We start from the raw sequence: 22,618 nt of genomic DNA, 5'->3' as shown, positions 1-22,618 counted from the left end.
AAACTAAACTGTGTATCAATCTAATTTTTTTAGTACCATATATAATTTAATGTCTTAAGTTAATCAGAAAATATTAATTGTATGATTGATGCCTTCTATATTATTATTACACATCTACATTACAATTTTGTAGGAAAAAGTTAACCTGTATGTCAGAACTTAAAATTACTGTTACAAATATATAATATTGTTAAATTGCTACTGTATTTTTTCAGAGCACATTTACTATTATTTATATATTTGAATTATGATATGTCTCATTTGATTAACAAACTAATGATCAAAAAATGTATTTGTTGTAATTAAAATTTAAAATGAATGGTATATACTGTTGAAATAATTTGTTATTTGGTGTCCATTATAAAATTTGTCTATTCTATTCAGCTTAACCCTGTGATATACAGGAATGAACAGGATATTGGTATGTACACAAAAATATAAATGCTCACTGGATATAGCCCTTTAACTTTGTTCAACTATCAATATCCTTTAATTTATACTAAACTTATCAGTTTTTTCTTCATATTAAATATATATCATCTTAAAATGCTCTCTATTATTCAGTTACGAATGCTTTATGAAAGCCTAAAATTTCGTTTTTTAGTCAAATCGGCTTGTATGTCAAATATATATTATTGTAGGCGGGGCACAGCACACTACTTCAACAGTCAATTATAAAGCGTAGAATAACAGTTGACAAATTACCATCTTAGTGCTAGTAATTTAAAATCCGAACAATATCAAGTATGTTTTATGTGTCATCGCCGCCTGTCATTTGGACCACCATTGTTCAACGCCATTTATCAGGTATATACATTTAATTTACAATATTTTATTTTTAAGTCATAAACATCATTGTGTTGCTCAATTTATAACTATATATTTTATGAGCCTTTGGAGTCCTGCAACATGGTTATAAATATTAACCTGGGTCATTGGTGAAGGAAGACTTGCTACCGCCCCTGACAAACAGAAAAAACATCTTTTTACTAATTTAAAATTTGATGTAAAGATATCTTTTATTCTTTAATATTACAAAAAAATTTTATGATTACAATTAATAATTAGTAGTTACTAATACAGTGTACATTTTATACTTTAAAAATTTACTTTTCTCGTTTTAAGACTGGCAAATTCGTTGATAATTTCATCATTAAATTAATTAATAAGGCGGTGTACTAAACACAGTTGTCGGTTTATATTATTCTATGGTTTGAACCCAGTCATTATTAATTTTGTTTTGTAGACGGAACGACAGCCTAAGTCCCCACACAAATAAACCATTACAAAACTACTGTACATACTCTAAAATATACAAGTGAACAATTTTTTGGAACTATCCAAAAATTTTATCTCAGAAATAATATCTATACATAAATGTATCAGTATTCATAATGTAATTAGTTCTGTCATATTTTAAAATTTAATGGGCAAGCTAAATTTTAAATATATAGGTAGTGCTATATAAAATAACTTAGAATTGACGATAAATACAATTAATAAAGTAAATTCCAAAATTGCTCATTTTATTATGAGAAATATAGACAGTTATGAAACAAATGTTCAGATTATTTTCTATTTGATGTATTGTCAACGTTTAAGGGAATGAAAACTAGTTTCCATAAGTGTTAAATTTTCAATTTAACATAGGTTTGATTACAAAAAAAATCGTGTATTGTAAGACCAACCCAATAGCTCAGAACTTGAAATACGAAGAGTTAGTTATATTGTTATATTATTAACTTAATAATGATAACTAAACACTAAACAGTTATAGTAAAATATTTGAACAATTTCGACAGAGAACGATGACAATGATGATATTCAATATATCATTCTACAGTTACACTAGAAAAAAAAATCAATGTGTTATGCAAGAGAATAGTCAACCGAATCCATTCGCGCTAATCGGGAACGCACTTATACTGCTTCCACAGAAGCTCAAAAGTTCAAAACGAACACTATTCTTTATAGAGTACGAAACATTTTTTAATACTGCAAGAATATGTGCCCTAGTTTGTATAACCGACAACGTTACAATTCCTAACTGAATTACGCTCATTCAATTATAACCGTTCCAGTGACATAATTAAATTTACCATCACTAAGGTCAGTAATAATGCACAACCAATAGGTAATATAAACTATATGTAATAATATTCTATTTAACATGGGTCGTTTAGGGATATGGAGGAAAAAGCGATTCTGGATATTTCAGACTTGCGATGCACCGAGACAGATTCCCGGGACACAGTGTTGGACGGTATTTTAGGAACCGGGCCTCATTACGGTACGATGGTGTGTGAAAGATGTATCGATTGCGCGAGACTATAATCGTAATTTTGTCGCTTTTTAGATTACAACGATGTGACGACCAGTCCATCGGATCGATGTGCAGACGACAACGACCAGTCGTCCGGGTCTCTGAGCACGGATCAAAATTCGAATAGCAACGTAAAAAGGAAGCAACGGAGATACAGGTGGGTGTTTAAGTACCTATAATATTTACCGAACCAGGTGCCGAAATGAACCAGAAATACCTATAGGTATGTTATGTCAAAAGTCACTCCAAAATCCCGGAATTCAACATTTTTTCCAGAAACCATATTAATATTGTTTTTTACTAAGTGAACAACTGATTACAGTTTAAATATATTAAATAAAACTATTGTATTGCAATTATATATAAAAAGCATCTCCCATTTACCTTTAATTTTTTTTTTTTTTAATTTAAAATGATTATTGCTTTCAAATTAGTGACCTAAACCCAAATTATATCGAAAAGACTCAATACACATTATTTCTTCTCGAGTCTTAGAGTATAACTCCTTATAGGGAATTGTGTTGATTTCATACTATTTTATATGTATCCTGGTACTATGTGGATTTCGGTCTTCTGTTTTCAGAACTACATTCACAAATTTCCAACTGGAAGAACTAGAAAACTCATTTCAAAAAACACATTACCCCGATGTATTTTTCCGTGAAGAATTGGCTATGAGAATTGATCTGACTGAAGCTAGAGTACAGGTAATAATAATTGTATCAAACACTTGCTGTATATTTTATCCATATATTTATATCCATGTCATAAACGAAATTTAAAATTTGATAGAGTGAAAAATGTCTGTAGTATGTCATAATTCAACTTTCGATCGAAAGTACGACTAACATTATTTACTCAAATGTATAATGCATTTGAATACTTCTTAATAAGTATAGTTTTTTGTACTCCACATCGGTAATATTAAATAATTACGAATAGATACTATTACAATGTTATAATTTAAGAAAGAGTTTTGAGGTTTTTTAATTTTTTATGTGTTTTCATCATAGTCGTCGACTGTGGATAAAAATGACAAGTGTATTTTTATAGATAGGTAGGTGATTTTATAAATAAACTCCACACTCTATTGTAATATTTATATTAACTCTTTAAATATAATTAATATTCAAAAAAGGGCAAGACTCTTAGTTCGGGTGCAATAAAGGAATGGGAGAATGTTACGCTATATTGGATTTTTAAACTTGAAACTAATGAATCATTGAAAAAATGATTCTGAGAGAAAGAAGGTGGTTGGATGAGTTTATATATATATATTATATTTTATATATATTTATATATTTATAAATAAGTTACATTGAACTTTTAATTTTAAACTTTTTTGAGACTTTCCAGTAATTTTTTTTTATAACAAGAAAAATGTTATGAAAATGCTGTATTTAATTTTAAAATCTTAGATATACAAATTGAAAGTTTAATACAATTTTAAGTATAAGTACCTCTGTAGCAAATGTTGGTGAATTTTATCATTTATCAAAATTTTATAGTGAAACGCTTGTATTTTTCAAATAAAACACAATTTTTTACGTTCATCAGTAAGAAATAAGTATGAGAAACTTTGTATTAACTTTTAAAAGCATTTTGTTTAAAAAAAAATAATTTTATAGACATTTTTCGAAAAAAACTTAGAAATCATGAAATTTTCTAAAATATAATTGTTAAAAAAAAATTAAAATCTATGAAATATTTTATTATCTATAGAAAACAATAATATTTTCTTTCAATGGAAAAAATCGATAAAGTTAGGTTAGGTTGTGGTAATTTTTCATTAGTTTTTTTAAATTATTAATAAAAATGTTAAAAAATTCTTATAATGACTCCCACAAACTATCGATTAGACAAAATATTCAATCAAAAATTTTGAATTACTGTGATGATCGAAACCTGTTGGTTTTAGTCGTGCATATAAACACAAAAAAATAAAAATAATATTACTACGTGCTGAATACCGATTTTGGTTGAAGATTTTACAATTATTTCTTCGTTTTTATCATTTAGTTGGAAAACTGTTGAGAAATTCATAAAATGACCTATCTTCAAAGTACTAACTAGATGCTGATTCCAGTCTTCTATGATTGTAATGATTGGAATAATCTTTCTTGATGAAATCTTGTGCAAAGACAAAAAAAAATACATCATAGTAAGAAAAATACATTCCTCATTTCATTTAAAATCTAATAAATAGTAGATGATGGAAGGGGGGACTAAAACTCAGATATGCTGGATGTATTTACGGCTTAACAAAACATGTAGTGGCCTAATTATTTTTTAGGGGGCTAAGCCCCCTATTTGTACTTAGGTATCCACTGATAGGTAAAATACTAGACATTTTAAAGAATTTTAACATAGGTAATTGTTGGCTATTAATATTTGTATGGTATATTCATAACTATAGAAGTACCAAATAGGGAAGGGCCTCCTTTTTATTATTTTACACTAGAGTTCATCTTTGGGATGAATCGTCCTTGCATACATATTTACAACTTCACAATTCTCCAAGTTTTAGTATTTGCTTGTATAATATACATATTAAAGTTAATTCTAAAATACTTTATTAAATATTATTTTCTGCAGGTATGGTTCCAAAATCGTAGAGCTAAATGGCGAAAACAAGAAAAAACCTTGGTTTCTCAACATCAAAACTCAAATGAGCAAACTATGAATTCTTGTCTAACAGGTTAGAAAATGAAATGATAAAATTTGTAAACAGATGTACTATTTAATTCTTTATTTTCTGTAAAGGTTAAAATATAAAATATTTCGAATCTATATTTAAGCATAATTTGGCAAGTATACACAAAGTAGATTCCTTTACAACTATTAGATACTCCTTAAAATACGAGTATATAACATAATTTTTTTTTTATGGTTTCCTAAATTTTCGTATTGATATTATTTTATCGTTAATCGATAATAATAGTTAGTCAATTTATATTTTCATAACTTCATCGGTGAAAATATATCTTTACAGATTATTTAGTTGGAATTTTTTAATTAATCGACCAAAGTTCGGAAATGTTAATTAAATGCTAGTGTTGAATTGAAGTTTTAATTTTTTATTATAAAAATGTACTGAAGACGAATGAAAAGTAGCGGGTATTTTTAGTATCATTTTGGTTTCGGCCTTGTTTTCAACTGGGTATTGAATAGTACACAACTACTATTTAAGCAAATACGTACCTACCTACTAGAGAGTATATTATTATATACAGAACTGGTAAAAATAAACATAATACAGTAATACATGTAGAATGAATTAAGATCTTAAAGAATTTAAGATTCTTAATATATTTAAATACCGAACAATAATTAGACAGTAAAATGTTTACTTAAATATTATAAATTACGTCGAACTTGTTTAACTCGAAATCGTTGATGTCTCTAACTTTTTCCATGATCCCTAGGATTTCCTATTTAAACAAGGTAAAAAAAAATTAGTTTAACTCAAATATTTTTGTGAAAAAGTTCCGAGTCTTATAAAATTATAAAATTATGATAGTTTCCTCTTGTACCTAATTTTATTGCGAATAGTAAAGTATATTATAATAAATTGAGGTGATTTATCGAAGACTAACCAGAGATCAGCGATGGAATTTTCTAAGCTTTGATTAAAATAGAAAAATTCACTGCAAATGCTGCGATCAACAACAAAATTAAAAAAAAAAAGCACCGAATGGGCTTCACTCTGCTGTACAGTACGGGGTGGAGTGCACCTCGTTTATAGGATAGGTCATTACAATGAATTTGTTAAATTTGAATGCAATGAAAGGTATCATTGTATACGAATAATGATTCTGAACGGAGATGATTTGTTAGTCTAGAATATAATACATTGCTATATATAAATATTGTAATAAATATATTTTCTTTTTTTAAACGAGAAATTTATTTTTAAATTAGGATGAGTTGGCAGTTGAATACGGTAGCATAGTTAAATTTTTTAAAAATCATGCATGTAGTTATTATATTATTATTATTATTATTATTATTATTATACGTTTAACTCACGAGTCACGAGGAATTAAGAACCAATTATGATTAGGTACTACGTAATATACATATATTAATAACGATTGCGATTTAAGAGCATAAAAAAAACAATAGATTCCATCAATCCGTTCAGAATCTAAAAATACACATTTGCAATTCCCATTATCAGGCAACGCTCAATTGGTTTTGGAGGGAAATTATGTTGCTTTTAAAATAATCAAACTTCACCCTTAATCAGTATATTTTTTTTAGATTATGTTTGAATTTTGATACTTTGGTATCACCCTGGCTGTATATAGTATCTCTTTTTTATGTTATCTACAGCCGTGATTATCACTAAATGGTGGTCTAAATTTAGTGTTGATCAGTGTAATCTATCAAATTCAAATTTTAAATACTAATTAAAATCTGAATTTTAAACACCGAATGTGTTAATTTTATTTAATAAATTATATTGAGGATTAGATTTGTTTTAATTTTGATATTTAATTCATCAATAATATAAAATTAATGACATTATGTCGTTATATATAGAAAGCAGTCTTCCAAAATTTTCAACTTGGATATAATTTTCGTATAAATATCCTATAAAACTATATTTAATTAACAAAAAATGAGTCAAAACGGCACTTATTATTTTATTAGGAAAAATCGAATATTTCGAATGCCTATAAGTTGCTTAAAAATCAGTATAATATTTTGAAAAAAATACGCTTAAAGAAAATGCCAAACTTAATGATTAATAAAAGTTTCGAGTTTCTGTGACTTTTACTTTTTGTATAATAACAAATATTTAAAATCGTTTGAGGATAAATCGTTATTTTATGCAATTTCGCAAAAATTTAAATTTCAAACGGTCATAAAAATTTTTCCTAAAAGTCCGGTGGACATTTTTTTAAAGTTATTAGAAGAATAACTTATTTCAAATTATCGCTATTTTGACTTAATTCATACAAATTAGAACTTTATGGGCTTATAAAAAAATGAGTGTGGAACAATTTCCAAATTTTTTTAGTATCGATAAGTATAATTTATAATAAACCGTATATTAAGTTTTCAAGAGTTTTCTTACAGCCAAATTTTTTTTATTGGTATTTCAAAAAAAAAACTTAGAAAAATCGAAAATTTAAATTGTCTATAAATAAAGCAAAATATGTCAAAGCACTTTGAAAACTTAACCATGTATAAAATATGCTAATATAAACATTTGGTAAAAATTTCAAGTGTATGTGGTTTTTTGTTTTTGAGTTAAAGCATTTTAAAAAAAATGTAGTTTGTCAATACGTGGTTTTCCGTAAAAATTCCCGTTTTATCGTAATTTTTTTATGGTTTTTTTCGATGCTTTTAAAAATTATTGAAAAAGTTTAATTTTTGACTTGTCCAAGTTCCATCTATATTCACTTTCCTTTCAGACAAGTTGCTGTTTAAGAAAATCGAAGGAATCGGTGAATAGAAAATCGGTGGATATTTTCGTTTTTAACTGTCTGAGCGAGCGCGGTGAGTGAGTGACCCCACCCGGTTTCGAAGTGCATTAAAAATCAAAAGGATTTTTATGACATTGGAAAAACATTTTAGTTTAAATTTTTTATAACGATGTTTAGGCTTAAAATTTCTCCCAACTATTTGGAGTCGATCACCCTTATCCTAAACCTCCAATCGTTTCGATTTTCTACATCCCTTATGCACATACCAACGTCCCTCATATCATTCTTAATCGTATCCAACCATCTCTTTTTTGTTCCTTCCTTGTTTTTCCTTTAACTTTAATTTTCATAGCAACTCTTACGGCATTTATTTCCTCTCGTCTCATCACATGCCCAAACCATCTCAGTCTATTTTCTTTCATCTTGTTCATTATAGACACTACATCAATATTATCTCTCACATGAAAATGCTAATTCTGATAATTCTAAACATTTTACTTACTTATTTAAATTTAAATGTATTATTAATTTAAGTATTATTTAAGTATAATTAATAAGTACGATTTACTTGTAAAAAAAATTGAAATGTATGTTTATTTAGTTAATGCTTTTAACCTATATAATTTTGATAGATAAAATATTGTTAATTTGATTCTATAAAAAATTTCAGAAAATCCAATATTTGGAAATTCGTCTAGCTTACTTCCTCAACCAGATTGGAACAATCTATGCTCTTATAATGCATTTCAATCAGCAGCGACGTTCGATAAAGATCTACAAGCAATTGATATCGACAATGATTTGCTTCGGTTTAAAACAAGAGATATGCAAGAAAATGATATGCTCATGTCACCACCTTCATAGAAAATCGTTGATAATTTTTTAAGTAAATTGTTAATTAAATAAACAATATCATAATGTTAAATTTTTATTTGTACGTTACCTATATTTAAGTTTTTCCTTAATTACCATTAATCCTTCATAAATATTTTACTACCTATGATTTGTGTAAATACGGCATAATTATATACAATTTAAAACAGTTCTACCTACTAAATATTAATGAATGAAGTTACTAAATACATACAATTCTACATATTAAAACGGGCATGGATCAATTGCGCTCCATATATACGGTCAATATATCAATTGTGCTATTCAAATTCGCCTACCTTCAGATATGAAAATATTATTAATAAAATTGATTTATTATTGTAAAAAAGTTTAAATGTGAATTATAATGTAACTGATATAACTTTCAATTTAAATTTATTTATTTATATTATTATGTATTAATAGTAGCAAAAAAAAAATCAGTGTATTATTTATTTTTATTATATTTGTAATTATAACTTAATTTTGATAATGGACGATCAAAAAGTAACTTGTTAAATGTAAAGAAAAATGAATTATTCATTTATTTATATTATGTTAAGCATTTATAATCAAACAAAAATTTGTTAATATATTTATTTAGTATATAATTATAACTAACTAATAAGTTATTGTAAAATGTTTTGAGTGCAATTGGTCAATCGACCATAAAATGTTTAGAGCGCAATTGGTTAACTCCCATTAAAACACGTCTATGAATTTATAGAATTCTGTTTAACCACTTTTTTATTTTAGCTACTTTTATATTTACTATAATTTGAATAATGTATTAGATCACAAATAAAAATATATTTACCTACACTTACATGTGTATAAATATATTGAAACAGACTATAGCAGACTATAGCAAATGTCCCACTCTAAGAAATTTTAAAAAGGTCAGCAATTTGTTGTCTGATGATCAAATGCTAAAATCAGTAAATAATAAATTTTTATTTACTATTTTGTACTCAGAAATTAGATAATATTATCTTTTAAATAACGTTCACTGTTTATTAAAAGTTGGGAAACACTGGCTCCTCCCCGGTTTATGACAATCGTTATCGAGCGAACCTTATAAACTTTATTTTTGGTATATAATATATTTCTATATATGTGATCTTTATAAAACAGTTTTCGTGATATCAATACCATACTAATTGAGCTCATAATCTATAAAAAAAACCGTTAAAATCGTTTTTATTCACTCCAAACTACGGTACATTATATTTGAGATACAATTTTATGTTTTTATAAATAAGTTCTGTAAAGTGTTAAATATACAAATAATAAAATTATAATTATTTATTAAATTAAATGTATATTATTATTCCATTAAACCTATTGATAGGTTAGGTTAGGTTAGTAACTAACTTAAAGCCTTTAGGATAAGTAAATAAACTAATGTTTTACTATCTTTAATGTTATTATTTAATTGGGTAAATTGAAACGTTTTATGTTCTTTGTTTATCATCATGACATCATTATTCATTATTAATCCGTACATGTTTTGTTCCGAAAAAATATTTTATTGATAGTCTATGGTCCATAAATATTAAATATTTAAATATATAGGTAACCATAATTTTTTAAATACAGTATTATGAAGTCGACAAAATTAATCAGTTGCCCTATCCTTTCAAAAGTTGAAATGACGCCTCTGTATTGAGGAGAATATAACTTATATTTATTATGTTTTAATACCTCATCTACTCGTTAAAAACGACCTCAACCACTGCAGTACCTAATTGTGTACTGCAATAGATAAATATTTCCTCATTTAAATTCTACTATTAATAAGTATAGTACGTTACTATGTACCTATATAATACCTATATAATTGTATAATTATTAGACAATCTTTACAGTAGGTAGTACTCCTAATTTCTAAAAAAATAACCATGAAAGCATTGAATACATAACAATGCCAATGTGTTACAATTTTATATCATATATATTACCATTTTTACATTAACATTACTTTTGATATTTTTATGGTAGTATAATGTAGTGATTTCCTAAAAGCAATATAAGGGTCCAATATAAGTTAAAAAAATTATTGTCTCTTTAAAAAGAGACAATAATTTTTTTATTAATTTTTTTTATTTTTTTATTTTTATATTTTTTTTTGTTTTGTTATTGATCTTGTTTATTATGGATGAATGGTACTGTGCGGTACTATTTGTTCATACCACATATTGTCATGGTGATTGAAATCATAACAATAAAAATATGTTATGGTACACCATGCACATAAAACTATTTATTAGTATAAAAGTAGTTACTAATGATATGCTTAACATTATATTGTGGTATAATCATTGATTTTTAGATAAAACAATAAAATGGTACAGTTAGAGTTAAGAAAAGTGTTAGCTATCTCAGCAGATGATATGAATGAACAGGATTTAGAACAGTGGTATGAGGAAGTAACTGTAAATGAATGTGATCAATTAGATTTTGAATTGAACCAACATCAATGTAAAAATATGTTCTACATTTTTCGACGATTGTTACTATATAAAGGAGAACAAGTAAGATAAACTTCAAAAACTTCATATTTATTGATTTTTGTTTGCACTCACAAAAAACAGATACTAAATGTACGTTCTTTTAAACCATTCAAAATACCTACTACTTAATTTACTACATTTAAAGGTTGATTCGTTGATGACAGAAATTGAAGATTTAGCTACTAAACAAGGTGAAGAAGAAGCAAGAAGGTTACAAAAAAAAGAAGAAATTAAAGCTCTCAATGTGGATGATTTAACTCAAAACGAACGTAATTTATAAAATAAATAAGTAATAAGTAAAAATAAGTAATAATAAGTAATAATAAGTAATTTATAAAATAATACTATCGATAATTTAAAGTATCTCAATATATTAGAATGATAGCTCAAAATTAGAATATGCAGTGCAGGAAATTAACCTTTAATTGCTTCTAGAGTGCATTGATATAAAACATTGGTCAATAATTACATTTTATGTAACTTTATTCTATTTTTATTTCCATAATATTGATATATTTATATTATTTGTGTTGTATATTTATATAAATGCATTATATATAGTAGTCTAATTATTTTAATACTTTACATTTTCTTCTTCCTAATATATACATAACTAGAGACCTAACCTAACGGCGAATAATGCGCATGAATTGTTTGGATCTCGGATAATCCATTCGTATGATAATTCATGACAGAATTTTCTTTATTTACCCATGAATTAGTTACTCTCTCGAATTTGTGGCGGTTCGGTTGTCCGTTTTGTTCGGTGTTACTATGTGTCTGTGCGGAAGATTCTCTGGCTCTTAGTATTCGATATCTATTTCTAACTTGGCTGAAGTAAGCCTTACGCTCAATAGACAATTCTTTGGCTCTCTGAACTCTATACCTTTCCCAAAGTTGGCTGAGGAGAGCTTCACGTTCCGTTGACGATTCTTCATCTCTTGCTAAACGTGCTCTATTGACATTCACAGTACTACGATCCATGTTCGATCGACGACGTCTTCCTGACATGACTTTATAATTTCTGTACAATGTAAGTACTATTTACTCAGTTCAACAAATAATAATAATAATCTAATTTTATCGTCATAGTAACACACCACGCACATAGTACAATAATACAGTGTTTAATCTCCTCTGTTTTTTTTTACAAAAAACCTTCCTCTTGAATCACTCTATCAATTAAAAAATCTGTACCGAAATCCGTTGTGTAATTTTAAAGATCTAAGCATACATAGGGACAAACGCCGGACGACTTTGTTTTATACTATTTATAGACGTATTAATTTGATATAATTTAATTAGGTAATTATTAAATTTGGCGGGCCACTAGTTGTCCACCCCTCCATTAAATAATATCTAATTTTATTGATTTCGCCGATGTGTTAAATATTTATTTATATATTTTTACTTTTTATTATTTGCTATTTGATTTTTAATATTTAGTTTAATTAATGTTATATTTACAAATTCCTTATTCATTATTTTAAAACCTTCTACCTTATATCAAGAGTTTACTTTATACATATATGTTACCGTAAATGCCCGATCACTAGGTAAACCTAGGTTTTACTAGATAATGCTAGGTTTTACTGTTTGTACTCAGTAAATGCTGAAATTCTAAATTTTATTCGGGCTTTTACTAAACACGTTGTGTACATCCTAGGATATACAAATTGACTTAGTAAAAGCTGATCAATATGCGACACATAACATTTTAGCTGCGTAAAAATTATAATTATATATTATTAAAACAAACTACCGACAGATATTTAAATTCTTTATACAAAATAAAAATCATTTAAAAACAGAATCATTATTTATTCTTCATAAAAATTAAGTAAAATTCAGTAAAATTGATGGGCAGTTAGAAATAATTATTTAAAATTTTTATTTATTTGCACATGTTGTACTATTATAACACTTGCTATTACATAATACATTTGACTGGCGGCATTTGCATTTTTTAGTTGTACATTTTTTCTGGCAATCACACCTCAAAAATCCTTGCCCACCTGATAGTGAAAGTTGAGCAACAGCTTTGCGTATGCTTTTTGTTGTATTTGTAACATCGGATATTGAAATAAATTTTTCTTCGCATAAAGTAAATTGATTTCTAGTGAATAATTGATTCAATGTCCCAGCTTTAGATCCTATTCGATAAAATTCTTCGTCAATAATTTCAACAACTACAGCCAATAATTTGAGAGAACCAATTTTACATTGGTCGAAATCTGGAATTTTCACTCGCACTGTTTGACTAATTAATGCAGCAGGAAAATTTTTATTAGATATTGTTTTCATTTTTTTTGCTTGTTTTTCCAGAGATTGTAGTGACTCTTCTCGTTGTCGTTTAATTTTAGTAGAACGTCCAAGTAATATTTTTTCATTAACTTTTTCATTTTTATCTTTCTTCGATAAAATTGTTTTTTCATCGTTGTCTATTTTTGTTTCTATATCTACCCCTTTATTTTTGTAGATCTCAATATCGATTTTTTTTTTCTTGGTTATGATCAATGTCTATGTTCTCATTGATTTTTTCAGTAGTATTCGTCTCCTCATTCTCATTAGAAATTGTAATTTTAGAGTCTTCAAGAACAAATATAAGGTCATCTTCATTAATGAGTTCTGTTATCACATTTTTCGGTATGCTCGAAGTAGCAAGTCCCATTTTCATTGTACACCCAAACATTGCCTCATGATCGTTTTATACCTAATTCAAAAAATAGTTATAATTTATAGCTATTTTATTATATTATACTTTATTTTAAAATTTATATTACAATTGTAGGATTATTTTAATACAAATAATAATTATTCAATGTTATATTATACATGGGTGTACCACGAAAATCTGTGTTTGTTCGGTTGTATATTTTTAAATTTTTTTTTGTTTTTATAATAATTACTAAGTACTACTTAATCTAAAAATGTATGATATGATTAAATTAATAAAAATAGCTTTTAAATATACAACAGAAAAAAGTTAATAATAATTATAACTAACCTGAATGAAATGCGTTATGTGTCGCGTATTGATCAGCTTTTACTAAGTCAATTTGTATATCCTAGGATGTACACAACGTGTTTAGTAAAAGCCCGAATAAAATTTAGAATTTCAGCATTTACTGAGTACAAACAGTAAAACCTAGCATTAACTAGTAAAACCTAGGTTTACCTAATCGGGCATTTACGGTAACATATATATAGTATTACTTTCCGTCTCATTATCATATAAATAAAAGTTTTACAATCTAGAGATACCTATAATTTTTTATGTGAAAAAAAATTCCTTTTTTATATTCTCCATAATGTTCAACTTCGTATACTATGCAATGTCAATTAAAATGAAAAAAAACTGTTATTGGGAAACGGACACTACAAAATGTTCCGATAAAACATTATTTTTACTGTGGTACAAAATGACTATAAAAAAAATCTAGTACAATTTCATAATTAATTTCATATCATATTGCGTTTTTATACACTCAGTGGCGTAGCCAGGGGGGTTTTGAGTGTTGTAACCTCCCATTACCCCCATTAGTTTTTATTTAATATTTTTTTTAATTATTCAATTCCCTGTATGCACGACGTCAATGATAGTTGACCGTGGTAGACAACCGATGATGAACAATTATAGAACAATAAATTACTCATTTTATGTTGTTCCTCCGTGGCTGATAACCAGAGCCGGCTCAAGGTATAAGCAAGCTAGGCACCTACCTAGAGCGGCACTTTTGTAGGAGCGGCATTTTCAAAATTAACTCGTACATTTTTTCTAATTCTATTGGAGTTTTATAAGAAAAATATTTGAATTAATTCATTCGTGAAAACCACTTATCTATATAGTAAAATAATATTGTCTAAAGTTAATATATTACTTTATATTACGGCCTACGCTGGGCGTTTTCAATTATTCCGAAAATATAAATAACCGCACAATCACTTCAGCGATTTCCGATAAAAAATAGGGAGAGGGGGTAAGTTAAAATAAGAGATCAATTTTTTTTTAAAGGCAGCGAAATTTTATTTTGCCTAGTGCATTATTTTTGTTTGGGTCGGCCCTACTAATAACGATACGTTCTTATTTGAAAAATGGTACCTACGTAACAATATAATAATGTATACATAACATAATATTGATTATTAGGCTATCAATATTCCATGTTATCAATTTAGGTATCATGTACGAAAACGATTTTTCTCTTATCATAAGTTTGTTTTTTTTAAATACCCCCGAAAAAATAATGTTGTATCCGAATCAATAGGACGTATATGTTCTTCATTAACCCATAACCGTTTGAAACTGTTATGTCCAACAAGATAGGTAGACCGACATGACTCAATAATTATTTTCCTCGAGTTATTTGATGCAATAGTTGATAGTTTATCAGAAGTTTATACTTGGCATGATAAGAATGCTTCATCAGGAGCATACCAATTGCTGTGTGCTATAAGACAACCAGAATTTATAATATTAACTTACATACTGGGATACATGTTGAGTTTCAGTTTACCATTTAGTAAGTTTCTTCAGACAAAGAATGTAGATCTGGTTGAAGCTATTCAAACCGCTGATGATGTAGTAAATATAATTAAGCAACTAAGATTAAATGATAAAAGTAAATTTAAAATTATATTTAATAATGTAAAATCTAAATTTGATGCCTTAAACATTGAAATATCTATTCCTCGTACAACTTCTAAGCAAAAAAATAGATGCAATATCCAGGTTGATTTGCTTGAGGATTATTATAAAATATTTTTATTCATTCCATTTATAGATCATTTTTTAAATCAATTAAATTATCGATTTTTATCTCATAGATCTATAGTTGAAAATGTTAACGTTATTTTACCATCATCCATTAGTATACAATATGAAGAAAAAAATTCAGCAGCTAATTGAAATGTATCAAGGCGATTTAGATTACAGTGTGTTAGCAGCTATGAGTGAAATTAAAATTTGGTAACAAAAATTTACAGGAACTAAAGATTTACCAAAAAATACTATCGACACTCCTCAAAAATGTAACATATGAATTTTCCTTTCTACTTTCAAACTTTTACAGATTTTAGCAACTCTCCCAGTTACAACTTCTAACAGTGAACGATCTTTTTCAACATTAAAATGATTGAAAACATTTTTACGAAACACCACATGTGAAAATAGGTTGAATGGTTTGGCAATGATGAATATACATAGTGATATAATGATAAACCCTGATGATGTCTTAAATAAATTAGCGATCAAACCAAGAAAACTACGGTTGATGTAAATTTGAATGTAATTAAAATATTATTTGACTTTAAATGCTTAAAATAAAGTACAAGAACATTTAAAATAATATTTTTTATGTATACCTACCTTTTGTATAGACCTAAACCGTAAACCCCTCCATTGAAAAATCTTGGCTACGTCACTGTATACACTGGTCGCCAATTGAAAACTATTTCAATTGCCTACTTGAATACATCTCATGACAATATGAAAATGATATAACAGATTCAGCAACCAAATTCTTTCCAAAAACTATTAGGGTATAGAAAATTATTGTTATATCTGTAGTCTATAAATATCATTATTAAGTATGTCAAATATTGTAATATTTAGATTTCATCTAACATAAAAATATTAAGACATGATTAATTTCTCCACTCTGTTCCTAACTAAAACTGGAAAAAAATATACTTAGTGATAATCAAGAGAATTTTGGAATAATTTGATGAAAAAAATCAGTTAAATATTTATCATAAGAGCTAAAATTTTATCTAAGATTGATTTAATTTATATAAACTTTAAAATTCTAAAACTAGAAATAGAGTTGATTCGAAAAGAGTTAACTAAATTGGAAGTAGAAAATGAACGTTTATCGTCTGATGTACAGCAACAAAAACAAGAAGTTGATTTCAAAGTTAAAGAACTCGATAAGGTCGTAAAATATTAATAACTGTAATTTTAATTAAATGTATTCACCAATTTAATATTGAAATAAAATAGATGGCAACACAGTTATCAAAAATTGAAAGTGAAAGAGATTTTCTTCGTCGAGAACTTGATGCTGTACAAAATGATATTGCTGAACGTGAACTCGACGATCAGCCGGTTGTAGATAACTTGACCATGGCTGAAAGGTTTAGAGACTTAACAGAATCAGTTAGACAAAAGAATCATCATATCACACAACTGCTTAATGACATCGAGGTAATTATTAAATTATCTTTGCAATTATTTAAATAGCAATTTAATACGAATTTATAATTTTAGGCATCCGAAAAAGATAATAAAATGTTAAGACAAATGCTAACAAATACAAGAGATGAGCTTCGAGATGCTACAGTACAACTGAACACATTAAGTGCTGAATTTGGAAATATGAAATGTTTACAAGACGAATACACGGGTATATGAATATTCTCACTTTAGTCAATATTATTGGCTCAATAATAAATTATTTGTAATTTTTATACTTATTGATGTATAAATCACAATTGTATAGATAGGATCAAAGTGTTAGAACTAAATGACAAAGGACTCCGTAGTCAAATTTCTGAGCTAGTTGCTGAAAAAGAAAAATGTGAAGAACAAATTGAAGAACTAGGTGAAGAACTCGAATCTAGAATAAAAAAGTTTACGGTATAAATACATAAGGGCTTTAGTCAAAATTCAAAAAATTAGATTATATAATAATTTTATAAAATCTTTTAGGAATTATTATCAAAAAAGAACGAAGAAATAACGAACTATAAATCACGAATTGGATCAACGGATTCAATTGAAAATCAAAACGAATATCTAGCAAATCTTCAAGAGGTATGTGATTACAGTCTCATACATTTTAAAAATATTTAAGTACAGAGTGTTGCAAAATTAGTATACTTTTTTATTTCTGTTTGAATCGACGACAAGGGGGAACAGGTTTCCCAATTCTTCCCTATTAATCGATAATTGAATGATACATTACATGTTATACAATTTACAAATAGAAATTGTATCACTTGGAGGGCACACATTTAGTAAACCATTAGTATAACTATATGAAATACATCGTTATAGAAATAAGTTATAGATACTTAAGTACCTACTTATACTACATTTCGTACAATCCAACATAATATTTATTAAAATATACAGCTACTTTTACTCAATAAAATGTTATTTTCTGAACTTTACAGTGTTTTCATTTATACATGTATATTATATACATATATAAAAATAAACTGGATGCACTCAAATACTTAATTGATGATAAAAGTGATGAAATTATCACATTTATTATAGTTAAATAACAAATAATGTTTTTAACAAAACCATAGGTGTTTTGCGCTTAAGCCGACGCAGCAAAACGCCTGCGTATTTGCCGTACGCAACTGAATATAGGTGGTCCTGAATCGCACGTCCTATTTTGGATCGATCAGGGGGATCGGGACTAATTTTCTTAATAATAATAATGAAAAAATGGAAACAATTCAACTATTATATGGTATATTATAATATAACAACAACTTGTAGTTGGGCGCCCTTACACCAGTATAATAACCATTTAATAATAAATAAAAATATTACAATATTAATAAAGTAATTATATAAAGGAAAGCACAGCTCCCAGTACCTCAATATATTTGAGTCCCACTGTATTCTATCCCACGTGACCGTGGATAACTCGACACGTGCGACGGGAACTCAAATACACGGACGATCCGCAACGGCAGGGGCAAACTGGAATGGGTTCCGAGTACCAATTCTTGGTTATTGGCAAATCACAAAAGAAAGGGTATACTAACTAAATATAGATAAAAAACACTGTTCTAAAAACACCACAACCGTACGCCAAACGCACAAGGCACACGCAGAGGTTCACACCACGGGAGTCACTCAACGACAGAAAAACGCCAATCTCGAGAACATTCTCTACGGCCCCGGTGAACAAATCAATCCGATAAGATATGAGACCGGTTCCGGGCCCGCAGAGAGGGTAAGCAGCGAGTCTCGAACAATAGGCGTGCGCACGGGGGTGGCCGGGTGGGCCACGGCCCCCCTGCGGACTCTGGCTTTTTCTTTAATAAATGTACATCTATACTCGCTGCACATGAATTGCGTCCCGAAATCCCTTTTCCACATGAATTGCGTCCCAAAGATATTTAACGACTACACGAATTGCGTCCCAACCATATTTAACAACTACCCGAATTGCGTCCCAACGTAAAAACATTATTTTCCTTCTTATTCAGACTTAGGACTGTCGATAGCAAATTACGACTATCGGTAGGTTAAAAATATTGTTTTTTTTATCATTGTTATGCAATTAAATGTAAATAAAATAAAATGTGTAGGTTAATAATATAATAGTTTAAAAAAAAATATATATATATATATATAAAAAAGTTATAATTATAAAATTAAAAAATTGGTAAAAACTTGAATGATACTTTCTTAATATAATCAAGACGGGTTAATTGGCCACTTTCATATTTTGCCATATTTTGTCTTAGTGAATTTTCTTTTTCACATACCATCATTCGTCTGTTTTTAATTACATGAATACTTCATTGTTTAATATAAGTTTTTTTTTGTACATTTTTTAAAACATCTATAAATTGAAATATATTCGGGTGTACTGAGTAAAACATACTGTTAAACTTGGAGTGGAATGCTTCCCAACTATTCGTAGTTCGAATTATAGAACATGAGTACATTACCCACACAGAAGGCGGGAAGTCACAATCAGGCTTTATGCATGTATTTAATATATAATCTGAAAATTGCTGTACTTTTTCACTTTCGAGTAAAATGGATACAATATCGTCAGTAAAACAATCCTCCACTTCATCTGGTTTTAAAAATGGGAGACCAAAAAAATATTTTAAAAAAATACTGATATCTGAATTTTTTTTGTATTCTTGACTTAAACCAACCGTTTGAATTTTCCTTCACCAACTTTGACCTAAACGAAACCTGCATCCTTTCATTTGAACTGATGGCCACACGATTAACAAAGATGAGTGGATTGCTTTTTCAAAATCGGCAAATATTATTTTAGGTAAAAAATTGATATTATTTTATAGAAACTCAAATTTGAGATGTGAAAATGCTTTTATATGAGTATCTATATTTTTATTAGGAAGTAAAAAAAATACTAGTGGTATATAATTATTATTTTTCAAGCCATGGACTGTAAAAAATTGTGTAAACAGTTTTGGGCAATTTTTAAAAGTTTCATCCACAAATATTGTATCGACTTCACATAAAAAATTTAAATTAGTAATTTTTGAAAAAATGATTATAATATATTCGTTGTCATTCACTAATAAAAAATGTTCATCTCTGTTAGTCTGAATATTTTCATTCAATAAAATATTGTGTAAGTCAGGTAAGTTATTTCGAAGTTTTGGAATTGTCGATGATCGAGCGTGGTGTATATTATTATGAATCAAGGTTAAATCATAAGTTGTCAATGTTGGAATGTCTTTTGATAAAGCTCCATGAATAAGTTTTGATGGTTTATCATAAAGTTCTTCAACAGCTTTTTGCTTTAAATTATTACTTAACTGTTTTCTATTAAATATTTCAACAGAATCTTTAATATAATTATGATTATTCATTCATGCAATCGTTTAAACAAAACCGGACGCAATTCATGCAATAGATTAGATAATGCCGGACGCAATTCGTGTACCCGCTTATCAAATTTTTTATTTCGGGACGCAATTCGTGTGTTGCCTCTATACTATACAAGATAGCGAACATTTTTACATTTTACATGAATAAAGTAAAGCCAGTTTTAATCTCATAGTGAAGAATTGATATCTGTGAATAAATGTAATAAAGTTATTAGTTATTAATCAGACTAATCAGAACTTGCATATAATATAAAAATTGAAGATGTAATTGATACATTCAAAAACCTTACTCCCGTGGACAGAAGGATGGAGTTGTAAATAGTATTATAATATGTAAATAAGGATTTCTTAGATATAAATTGTACAAGTTTAAATAGTATTTATTTTTATATTTGCATATTGAATTAAATAAATAATTTATAAAATTTAAAATATTTAATTATTCTAGTAGTCTTTAGTACAAGAATCTTTGGTCCACTTTTTCAAAGGCCCCCCTGCGGACAAAGTTTGCGCACGCCTATGAACATAACTATATAACCTACTAGAAGTTTACACAGAAATATTTATTTGATCATTATAATTGACAGTAATAAAAATTGTTAACATTGAAAGTTGTTCGTAGTTAATAAAATTAAAATTATAATGAAACAAAATTAAAAAATATCTTAGGATTTTATCAGTATTTATAATTCTATGTTTATACCATTTACCGTTTCTATACGAGTGTCATTGTTCATATTTTTAATTCCAAAAAACCCTTTTTATGACAATTTATATTGCCCTGATTAATTTTATAATTTATATATACGGAAAAAAAATGGTAATATACATAACTTAATATTTATATCTAATAAATTTAAATTTTTAGACTGTTGCTAGACAAGAAGATCAAATAATGGAATTTCAAAAACAAATTCATCAAGCAACTAATGATTTGAACCGAAGTTCAATTGCACTCGAAAGACAAAAAAAATTATACAATGAATTGTAATAATACTATTGCAAAATTATGAAATATTTTAATTAATTTAAATTTATGTTTATAGACTAATTAAAAATAAAGAATCTCCTGAATTAAAACAATTACGAAATAAATTATTCGAGACTCAAGAGCAGCTAGAATTAGGTTTAGAAAAGATTCAAAGAGCAGAAGAAGACGCTACTGAGAAATCAAAACAAGTAACATTTTATACAATTAGTTAGGTACATGATACTTATAAATGGTTTTTAGATAGTCGTTATTATTGGACAGTTATTACTTTAATTTCTTTTTAATACCTAATTGTAGAAATGTAGACAATATGTAAATAATTCTTAAACTTTAAAGATACCAATGACCCAAATAACTAATAAGTTTGTAATCTTACAGTATTTAAGTATTATATAGGTAATCTTAGTTTTTACGGGGAATTCTTAGCAAAAACAAGGATCTAATATGCTAATATTTTTGAAACTCAAGAGAATTGATTTATAAAATAAGTCAACAAATTATAATTTTTAGATAAGCAAATTAATAATACGAGTTCGTGAACTTGAATCTGGTGAATATGGTTTGGAAGAGGCAACAGAAAAAATAAGAAAATTAAGACAAGAATTAGATACACGAGATAATCAAATTAAAGATCTTATCGATTCAAGTAATCAACTTCATCAAGAAGCTGATCTTTTAGAACTTGACAATTTGGCTATGAGAGAAAAATTAGGACTATCCGTAGATGATGTTGTGAGATCAAAAGGCATGATGGCTCGACATAAAGAAGCACAGACCAAAATAACTATGCTACAGAAAGAACTTGACGAATGCAAAGAAATTATTATTAATCTCAAGTTAAAAGTAAGTATAAAAAATTATT

The 22,618-nt window shown here is 27.4% G+C and overlaps 3 protein-coding genes across 6 annotated transcripts in view; 2 read left to right on the top strand and 1 right to left on the bottom strand.

Moving 5' to 3' along the window:
• The first annotated feature begins 748 nt into the window (after positions 1-748).
• LOC112684169 (paired mesoderm homeobox protein 2-like) lies at positions 749-8,683 on the top strand. Its single transcript, XM_025555526.1, has 7 exons — positions 749-807; positions 1,803-2,109; positions 2,184-2,290; positions 2,357-2,480; positions 2,907-3,030; positions 4,919-5,021; positions 8,429-8,683. The coding sequence occupies exons 3-7, from the start codon at positions 2,188-2,190 to the stop codon at positions 8,620-8,622; spliced, it is 648 nt and encodes a 215-aa protein (XP_025411311.1). The 5' UTR covers positions 749-807; positions 1,803-2,109; positions 2,184-2,187; the 3' UTR covers positions 8,623-8,683.
• Positions 801-19,114, bottom strand: LOC112684170. Of its 2 annotated transcripts, none has more exons than XR_003148656.1 (2): positions 18,758-19,114; positions 801-962 (listed from the first exon to the last, which is right to left on the bottom strand). XR_003148656.1 is itself a non-coding variant. In XM_025555527.1 (2 exons), the coding sequence occupies exon 2, from the start codon at positions 13,446-13,448 to the stop codon at positions 13,035-13,037; it is 414 nt and encodes a 137-aa protein (XP_025411312.1). In that variant the 5' UTR covers positions 13,449-13,857; positions 18,758-19,114; the 3' UTR covers positions 13,010-13,034. The 2 variants fall into 2 exon arrangements, 1 of the variants encoding a protein (XP_025411312.1); XM_025555527.1 differs by lacking the exon at positions 801-962 and adding an exon at positions 13,010-13,857.
• LOC112684167 (golgin subfamily B member 1-like) overlaps positions 10,871-22,618 on the top strand; it is a 30,892-nt gene continuing 19,144 nt past the window's right edge. The window contains exons 1-10 of one of the 3 annotated variants that reach the window (XM_025555521.1): positions 10,871-11,165; positions 11,290-11,413; positions 16,962-17,077; positions 17,146-17,349; positions 17,413-17,548; positions 17,645-17,781; positions 17,854-17,958; positions 21,634-21,752; positions 21,812-21,944; positions 22,267-22,599. In XM_025555521.1, the coding sequence (XP_025411306.1) occupies positions 10,977-11,165; positions 11,290-11,413; positions 16,962-17,077; positions 17,146-17,349; positions 17,413-17,548; positions 17,645-17,781; positions 17,854-17,958; positions 21,634-21,752; positions 21,812-21,944; positions 22,267-22,599 (1,596 nt within the window). In that variant the 5' untranslated portion in view covers positions 10,871-10,976. Of the gene's footprint in view, positions 11,166-11,289; positions 11,414-12,094; positions 12,178-16,961; positions 17,078-17,145; positions 17,350-17,412; positions 17,549-17,644; positions 17,782-17,853; positions 17,959-21,633; positions 21,753-21,811; positions 21,945-22,266; positions 22,600-22,618 lie in introns of those variants that run through there. The other 2 variants (XM_025555522.1, XM_025555523.1) reach the window with 2 other exon arrangements.

Source organism: Sipha flava, unplaced genomic scaffold (assembly GCF_003268045.1).
Source record: "Sipha flava isolate LNK unplaced genomic scaffold, YSA_version1 242_pilon_pilon, whole genome shotgun sequence".
NCBI lineage: Eukaryota > Metazoa > Arthropoda > Insecta > Hemiptera > Aphididae > Sipha > Sipha flava.
The sequence above is the reverse complement of the archived record's forward strand: the minus strand, read 5'-3'. Positions and strand labels throughout refer to the sequence as shown.

Bases quoted from the DNA above. Each gene is read 5' to 3' on its own strand.
- LOC112684169 (XM_025555526.1), top strand. From the start codon at position 2,188: ATGGAGGAAAAAGCGATTCTGGATATTTCAGACTTGCGATGCACCGAG. The intron at 3,031-4,918 runs GTAATAATAATT...TATTTTCTGCAG, and splicing joins TGACTGAAGCTAGAGTACAG to GTATGGTTCCAAAATCGTAG. The intron at 5,022-8,428 runs GTTAGAAAATGA...AAAAAATTTCAG, and splicing joins TATGAATTCTTGTCTAACAG to AAAATCCAATATTTGGAAAT.
- LOC112684170 (XM_025555527.1), bottom strand. From the start codon at position 13,448: ATGAAAACAATATCTAATAAAAATTTTCCTGCTGCATTAATTAGTCAA.